This window comes from Colobus angolensis, unplaced genomic scaffold, assembly GCF_000951035.1.
Source record: "Colobus angolensis palliatus isolate OR3802 unplaced genomic scaffold, Cang.pa_1.0 Scaffold1, whole genome shotgun sequence".
In the NCBI taxonomy this organism is placed as follows: domain Eukaryota; kingdom Metazoa; phylum Chordata; class Mammalia; order Primates; family Cercopithecidae; genus Colobus; species Colobus angolensis.
The window spans coordinates 14,654,513-14,663,662 of NW_012110918.1; the positions used below are offsets into that span (position 1 = coordinate 14,654,513).

At 51.9% G+C, this 9,150-nt stretch overlaps 1 protein-coding gene across 1 annotated transcript in view; it reads right to left on the reverse strand.

Moving 5' to 3' along the window:
- Positions 1 to 9,150, reverse strand: part of DNAH17 (dynein, axonemal, heavy chain 17) — a 168,973-nt gene that overhangs the window by 54,671 nt on the left and 105,152 nt on the right. The window contains exons 52-56 of the mRNA XM_011933143.1: positions 7,375 to 7,536; positions 6,231 to 6,395; positions 5,839 to 6,030; positions 5,663 to 5,754; positions 4,912 to 5,008 (exon numbers count right to left, since the gene is read on the reverse strand). Of these exons, the coding sequence (XP_011788533.1) occupies positions 4,912 to 5,008; positions 5,663 to 5,754; positions 5,839 to 6,030; positions 6,231 to 6,395; positions 7,375 to 7,536 (708 nt within the window). The remainder of the gene's footprint in view (positions 1 to 4,911; positions 5,009 to 5,662; positions 5,755 to 5,838; positions 6,031 to 6,230; positions 6,396 to 7,374; positions 7,537 to 9,150) is intronic.

A 9,150-nucleotide genomic window follows, 5' to 3' on the forward strand; every position in this document is an offset into this window, starting at 1 on the left:
CTGGCTAATTTTTTGTATTTTTAGTAGAGACGGGGTTTCACTGTGTTAGCCAGGATGGTCTCGATCTCCTGACCTTGTGATCTGCCCACCTTGGCCTCCCAAAGTGCTGGGATTACAGGTGTGAGCCACTGCCCCCAGTCTATGGGGCCAACTTTCTAAGAAACATAGGCCAGGTGTGGTGGCTCATGCTTGTAATCCTAAGGCTTGGGGAGGCTGAGGTGGGAGGATCGACTGAGGCCAGGAGCTCAAGACCAGCCTGAGCAACACAGCAAGACCTTGTCTCCAAGGAAAAGAAAAAAAGAAGGGTGCAGGAGACCCAAAACCTTGAACGGAGCACAGCCAGGTTCACAGCAGCCATCAGGACAACCTAAGTGTCCATCCATGCATGAACAGGTACATAAAATGTTTCAGTTGGTCCATCTGTGCAACGGAATACGATGCAGTCTTAAAAAGGGAGGAAATTCTGACATGTGCTATAGCATGGACAGACCTTCAGGACATGATGCTGAGTAAAATAAGCCAGACATGAAAGGACAAATACTATGTGATTCCACTTACATGAGGTCCCTAGAGTAGTCAAAGTCAGGGGCAGAAAGAAGAATGGAGATTGCCAGGGGTGGGGCTGGGGGAATGGGGAGTTGTTGTTTAATGGAGACAGAGCTTCTGTTTGGGAAGATGAAAGGGTCCTGGAGAGGGATAGTGGTGACGGTCACACAACAGCATGAATGTGCTTCATGCCACTGAACTAGACGTTAAAGGTGATGAAAATGTCTTACTCTTTTACTTTTTCTTTTTTTTGAGACAGAGTCTCGCTCTGTTGCCCAGGCTGGAGTGCAGTGTCGCGATCTCGGCTCACTGCAACCTCTGCCTCCCAGGTTCAAGGAGTTCTCCTGCCTCAGCCTCCCAAGGGATTACAGGCGTGTGCCACCATGCCTGGCTAATTTTTGTAATTTTGGTAGAGACAGGGTTTCACCATGTTGGCCAGACTGGTCTTGAACTCCTGACCTCAAGTGATCCACATGCCTCGGCCTCCCAAAGTGCCAGGATTACAGGTGTGAGCCACTGTGTCCAGCCGAAAACGTCTTACTCTATTTGTCTTGGAAAAAAAATAAAAAAACAGGCCGGACACAGTGGCTCACGCTTGTAATCCCAGCATTTTGGGAGGTCGAGGCGGGTGGATCACATGAGGTCAGGAGTTCAAGACCACCTGGCCAACATGGTGAAACCTCGTCTCTACAAAAAATACAACAATTAGCCACGCGTCATGGCGCACACCTGTAATCCCAGGTACTTGGGAAGCTGAGGTATGAGACTCACTTGAACCCAGGAGATGGAGGTTGCAGTGAGCTGAGATTGTGCCATTGCACTCCAGCCTGGGCAACAGAGTGAGACTCCATCTCAAAGAAAAAGAAATAAGTAACAGTGAAAATGGTCAATTTTATACTATGTATATTTTACCACACATGCAAAAGGAAAGAAAAAAATCTTAAATGGAGACCTTAAGAGGCCCTGAATAAATATACTGCAGGCTTGGACTGGGAGCCTTAATAGTCAACCCCCTTTCAGAGTCATCTAGAGCAGGATTTAAGGACAGGGCGACAAGATGATTTCACAGGAATTTTGCAAGAATAAATAAAAAAAAAAAAAACTTTTCAACTTTTCAAGCATGTTACAGAGCAGCAGGAATAGCTTGTTATTTTTGAATATGCCATTTCCATGTATATGTATGTTCAGAAACGCCTGCCAGGTTTATCCAAGTAGTGATGCATATTTCCAGCATTTTGGTGATTTGCTTATCTATAATATTTAATTTAAAAAACAAGACCTAGGCCGGGCGCGGTGGCTCAAGCCTGTAATCCCAGCACTTTGGGAGGCCGAGACGGGCGGATCATGAGGTCAGGAGATCAAGACCATCCTGGCTAACACGGTGAAACCCTGTCTCTACTAAAAAATACAAAAAACTAGCCGGGCGAGGTGGCGGGCGCCTGTAGTCCCAGCCACTCGGGAGGCTGAGGCAGGAGAATGGCGTGAACCCGGGAGGCGGAGCTTGCAGTGAGCCGAGATCCGGCCACTGCACTCCAGCCTGGGCGACAGAGCGAGACTCCGTCTCAAAAAAAAAAAAAAAAATAAAATAAAAAAATAAAAAAAAATAAATAAAAAACAAGACCTATGGGCTTCTGTGCTTACTGAAGAGGCTTTAGAAGTGTCCATATAGGCACCCCAATGGCTGCTCCCTTCTTCAGAAGAAAGTCTGACTCACTGAAGTCTCTCCGTTCAGAGAGAAACCTCACCAGGCCTCCTCTTTGGGAGTTGACCGGAGTCAGAAGCCAGCCTCAAATCTCCTATGTTTTGACAAGCTAAGAAAAAGCAAGGGGCTCTGAGCCTGGAAAAGCAGGTGGGCCGCAGGTGGGACTCGAGCCATGGCTTTGTCCTTGGACCCTGCCTTGAGGCAAGGGGCGTAGCGTGAGAGCCAGCGATGACCTTGGGTCAAAAACTCTTCTCATTTCACAGTGTAGCAAGGACACTGGGTGGAGACGGACCATACCAGAAATCTTTTCCTTTTTTCCTGATAGTACTTTTTTAGAGATAGGGGCTCACTTGGTCGCCCAGGCTGGAGAGCAGTGGCATGATCACAGCTTATTGCAGCCTTGACCTCCTGGGCTCAAGTGATCCTCCTGCCTTAGGATTACAGGCTTGAGCCACCGCGCCCGGCCCATCTGGCTTTCACAGCCACGCTGTCCCATGTGGAGTGGCCCTCACCCTGCCCACTGTGACCGCTGGGCTGCCCCTGGATTCCGGCCTGCCTCCACCTCACCCGCTCACTCTCTGGCACAGTCCCCTCCACTCCTGCCCTCTTATGCTGCTGAGTCTGGTCCCCACATCTCTACCTGCATCCTGCCCCTGCACTTCCCAGCCCCACGTGTCCCGCTGTGCACTGACAGCCTCATCCTCAGGTATCACGTCTCCTCCGGGCCTGGCCCGAGGGTGGTTCTCCCCGACCCTCCCTCCTATCTTGGTTGAGAGCCCCATGGTGCTACTGAAGCTGGAGCTGCCTGCGTCCCTGTCATCACTGTCAGCCGAGGATGGCAATCGTCACCTGCATCTAGGCCCGTCTAGGGACCAGTCATTAATAAGGGGCACAGGGAAACCTTTCTCTGGCCAAAACATCAGCAGCGCCTTTCCTTGCCATAGCCAATGCCACTGGCAGTGGACAGGCAGGACGTGGAGCCGAGATTTGGGAGTGGGGGTGTGTGAGACGTCAGGGTTAGGGAGTGGGGCTGTGAGGGTTGGGGTTAGGATTTGGGAGTGGGGGGTGCGAGATGCGCAGCAAGACCTCCTGCCTGAGAATAACATGAGACCAAGCCCCCATCCCACCCGATGGCTGCTTCTCACCCCTCCCCTTACATTTGTAGGAAGCCAGGGGTGGGAGGTACCTGAGCTGCTGAGACCACGGCCCCTCATTCTGCTGAAAGGCTTTCTTCACGGGGCAGCGCAGCTCTGGCTGCGGACTCAGGCTGGGGGGAAGGTTTCCCAGAAATAAAAACTCCCCACTGCCTGGCCCCCGGGGGCTGTGTGTGGGGTGTGGGGATGGTAGCTGGGGTAGTATCTGAAGGTTTCGGATCCTGGACCCCAGCCGAGCCCCCGAAGTCACGCACGCCCTCTCGGCAGGCACAGCCCTCGCTGGCCCTGGTTTCCCCTCCTCCATTCTCCCTTCTTGTCGCACCTGCCCGCTTTCAGCCTTTGTGGGGTCACAGGGCTTGTGCCCCATCTCCACCCAGGTCACGCTACAGCAGTTTCTGTGCTTTCAAACTATCCTTCATGTCTCCTAGAACACTGCCACATCCTGCCCGCTCTATCCCCTGCTCAGACATCTTGATGGCGTCTCGTTTTCTTGGGACCAAGCTCAGGGCTTTTCACACAGCACACTGTCCTCCAGGGTCCATTCTCCACCCCTTTCCTGTGCACCTGTAGCCTCCAGCAGGTGCCACAGCTTCTGGGACCTACTTCATATCACATAATCACAAACATATATGTTACCCTCATAGGGTAACATACGACAGCACTATTAGAACAAGAATCATGTGGAATGGCTCAGGAGTCTGGCTCCTCCGGTACGATGCAGAAACTTTTAGCCCCGTTTACCTCTGCCCTTAGTTCTGAATCCACAGAAGCGGTTTAAGAAATGACAGTGATAGCAAAGCTGATTTGTGATGCGTGTAAGGGCAGTGAAATTCCACAGCCCAGATCATAGAGCCGCAGCGGCTGATGCTGATGAATAAAATAGCACCACTGAGATTGAGGCTGAGGCTGAGCACCCATGATCAGCCCCAACATGAAGGATCAGGAAGAAAATCCCCTCAGGGAGCCAGAGCAAGGAAACGATGCTGTCGTGAACGTAACCCAACATGATTTAGTTAATAGACTAGAGACTTCAACAGAGAAAGCTCAGTAAAACTATATGGCTCCAGGTTCAAACGACACTTGAGTGGCCACAGATAGCACCAATGTGAAGTAACTCCATCAGATATGCTGAGAACCCATGACACACGATATACCACTGAAGGGTCCAGCGGGCAGGGCTGTGTTCGGGAGTGCCGACCTGAGGAGTTCAAAAAAGAGCAGGCCGGTCCCTTTCTACATGGAGTAGAATCCACTGGGAAGGCAGAAAACAGCCAGTCAGAAACTGGAGGCTCTCCCAGAGGTTGGCTGTCCCTGGCACAGCCTGCACTGCCCCTCCAGGGTCTCTGCCTGCAGATGCCTCCCACCACTCCCAGCATCACTGGCTCCAGGTCCACCTGCTAAAGCCACGAGCCCAGCGACTGCCTCAGGGCCATGTGCTGCGGGACCGTCCCCTTAGGGCTCCCCCTTGGGTCTAGCATCGTCCTGGCCCCACAACAGCGGCCCCAGCACCGACACAGAGAAGGCATGACTATGTAGCACGGTGCCATCAATTTCAGGTCCAATCTCAGGCACGATGATTTCTTCTGAACTAACGGCACGCAGTTGCCTGGGAGAGCAGATGTTCAGGAGTAAGAAATCAGTAAAAACCCTCAGCAGTGTGTCTTGGGCATGGGAGATCTTATGTTTACTCTAACGTTTATTTCATTCATTCCAAAAGCAGCCATTCAGCCTCTCAGGCATGCAGTTAGAAACCCAGTCACGGCTCTGAATTCTGTCATCTGGACAGACAATAGGGAACAATTTGGGACACTTAGTGACCAAGGGCAGGAATCCAGTCTCTCTGCCTCTGTGATCTGGGTTGACTTTCTGGACTTGTGTCCATCGAGTAGTCAATAGACATACGCTTCACCTCAGTCACACGGGCCGGAAGGTTTCACACTCTTCACCTCAGTCCCCCAGGTCGGAGGGTTTCACACTCTTCACCTCAGTCCCTCGGGCAGAAGGTTTCACACTCTTCACCTCAGTCCCTCTGGCCGGAAGGTTTCACACTCTTCACCTCAGTCACACGGGCCGGAAGGTTTCACACTCTTCACCTCAGTCACACGGGCCGGAAGGTTTCACACTCTTCACCTCAGTCACACGGGCCGGAAGTTTTCACACGCTTCACCTCAGTCACACGGGTCGGAGGGTTTCACACTCCACCTCAGTCACACGGGCCGGAAGGTTTCACACGCTTCACCTCAGTCACATGGGCACGCACACTGGCCGGAAGGTTTTCCGGCCTCTGTTTCTAAGATAAAGATCCTTTAGATAAGGGCTATTGGTGATGCTCGGACGCCCTGTGCTGGCTGGCTTCATTTTGGAAAAGGGAGTGAAGTTTTTCTTTACTCCCCGACCCTACCCCAAAAGGCAGCTTATTGCACACTAAGCTCTCACCTTGAGGTCGGGGATCCCGTAGCCCTTCTTGAGGGTGATTTGAAACACGTCAAGGCCGCTGATGTATGCTGCCAGGCGGGAAAGGCTCTGTTTGCCACTGCCACCCACCCCCACCAGCAGGGCATTCCCCCGGGGAGACTCCAAGATGCGATTAATCCTGCAGATGTGAGCCACGGCATCCTCAAACAGCACCTACAGAAACCAGAGAGAGCCTGCAACATCCTGTAGCGCCTGGAATCACCTCTGTCCACCAGCACAGACTCTGCACACGCTGAGGTGTGCACTGCGCGCCACACGGCCCCACAGAATGCCCCTCGGATGTTGATAATGCAACCGGAGAGGGTGACCCTGTCCAGGTCCTGTGCCCTTGCTATCAGCTCCAGCCTGCTCACCAAATTCATGACTGCATTAATTTCATTGTAGCTGTCCAGGATGTCCACGAGGAGCTTGTTCAGAGGAGCCACGTCGGTCACAGGAACGTATTTAGGATCGCCAATCCCTTGAGCAAAGTGGCAGAAGATATTTGGCTTGGCAAACAAGAGTTCATCACCAAGATCCTAGAGAAAAAAAAGACGATACTTCTGGTTTTTGCCACCACGACCACACAGATAGTTAACAGCAGCTCAGTACTTTGCCAAAGTGGCCTAGGTCGTCACACCGGGGTACCAGGCCAAGTCTCCAGGGGCCCAAACCTGCTATGGGCCCAGCAAACCACTGGGGCAAAATTTCCTAGGGTGGGAGGGTCCTATCCCCACCATATCAGGAATGAATTCATAGTCCAAAGAAATGATTCTGCCAAGGATACATGGGACACACCAGCGAGGCACGCTGAGCCAAGCAGGGCCTTTCTCCATCCCAAGTGGACCGAGGGAGGTGATCACACCATGATCTACTGAGCGGTCAATTCTTCCTCACTTGGATCCACAGTCACATGCTGGAATTGTCGCGTGGAACCCTCGAATCCACAGCCACATGGAATTATTGGAATTATTGTATGGAACCCTTGGATCCATGACCATGTGCTGGAATTATCGTGTGAACCTTCGGATCCATGGCCATGTGCTGGAATTATCGTGTGAACCTTCGGATCCATGGCCATGTGCAGGAATTATCACATGGAACCCTCAGATCCATGGCCACGTGCAGGAATTATTGCGTGGAACCCTCAGGTCCATGGCCACGTGCAGGAATTATCGCGTGGAACCCTCAGATCCATGGCCACGTGCAGGAATTATCATGCAGAACCCTCAGATCCATGGCCATGTGCTGGAATTATCACGTGGAACCCTCGGATCCATGGCCATGTGCTGAAATTATGGTGTGAACCTTCGGATCCATGGCCACGTGCAGGAATTATCACGCAGAACCCTCAGATCCATGGCCATGTGCTGGAATAACTGCATGGAACCTAACATGCATCTTCCCACCCCCAACAAAGGGCCCTTCCGAGAGGGCTGCAGTTCTCATTGGCTGCCAATGCTCCACCCTCTTGGAGCCGTTCTGGGCTCGGCAGAGGGACTGAGCAGCTTGACTTACATCAAAGAACTTCTTGGTGGAGGCCATGGTGACTCTATGCAATGTTTCCTGGTCTTTTTCGTCAACCATTTTGTCACCATACACTCGTTCAGCCTCATGTAGCCAAAGGCGGACAAGGTCCAGTGGGGTTTTCAGAACTTCTGCTGTGGAAAATAAGAGTCCCTGCCCCAAACACGGGATGGTCGGCACCATCAGCTGTTATGAAGGCGAGCCCAGTGCTAGACACAGATGACCTGAGCAGCAGCCCCTCCCCTGGGGTGAGGGGACCTGTTCAGTTGTTGGCACAGCATTCACTTGGGGCCTGGGAAGCCACTCATCATGGAGGTCCCACAAATCCCGGATGCCAGAGTGTGTGTGTGTGTCCCGAGAGATGTGGAGTTTTCCTCACAGGACAGGGTTGGGGCCTCATCCTGTAGTAGAATGAATGGTGGAGGAGGGATAAAAGAGGCTAATTGCAAGGGGAACCAGGTGACTGATGCCACAGGGCAGGTCACAAGCTTGGGTAGCACAGCAAGCCTATCTGGTCTAGTCCTGGCTTGGCCATTTACTAAGCAAGCAACCCTGGGCAAGCTTGACAAGAGCTTATTGAGGACCTTGAATTTCCCAGGCACAGCGATGATGCAACAGACCTTGACGCTGTGGAGTTGAAATGCTAGTGAGGAGATGGCCAGGTACACAAAGAAACAAGGTAACTGCACACTATGATGTGTGCTCTGAATAACACACCCAGGGCAGTGAGACAGAGTGTGAGGGATGAGGAGTGGCCTCTGTGAGGGCATGGCATTTGGGCTGATACTTTATTTTAATTTTTACTTTTTGATAATGTAGTCTCACTCTGTTGCCCAGGCTGGAGTACAGTGGCATGATCTCGGCTCACTGCAACCACCGCCTCCTGGGTTCAAGTAATTCTCCTGCCTCAGCCTCCTGAGTAGCTGGGACTACAGAGACACGTACCACCACGCCTGGCTAATTTTTGTATTTTTAGTAGAGATGGGGTTTCACCACGTTGGCAGGCTGGTCTCGAACTCCTGACCTCGTGATCTGCCTGCCTCAGCCTCCCAAAGTGCTGGGATTACAGGCGTGAGCCACTGCACCCGGCTGGGCTGATACTTTAAATGGGAGGAGGTGGGCATAACGTAGCCTCCCTCAGCCGCAAACTCCTGCTCAGTAAAATGGGGATCTAAGCAGTAAACTTATGTGTTGTTGGAGGAGGAGAAAATGGGAATGTAAGGTGCCAAACCCAATCCCTGACTCAGAGTAAGCAGTCAGTAAATGAAATATTACCATCACCACCACCATCACTATCATCATAACCATCACCACCACCACCACCATCATCATTATCACATCACCATCACCACCATCGTCACCACCATCGCCACTATCATCTCCACCATTACCATTACCACCGTAACACCACCATTACCATTACGCCATCATATCACCACCACCATCACTATCATAACCATCATATCACCACAATCATCACCACCATCACCACCATCGTCACCATCACCATCACCACCATCACCATCACTATCATAACCATCACATCACCACCACCACCACCATCACCACCACCACCACCACCATCACCACCATCGTCACCATCACCACCATCACTATCATAACCATCACATTACCATCATCACCACCATCACCACCATCACCACCATCACCATCATCACCACCATCACCACCATCACCATCATCACCACCATCACCATCACCATCATCACCACCATCACCATCACCACCATCACCATCATCACCACC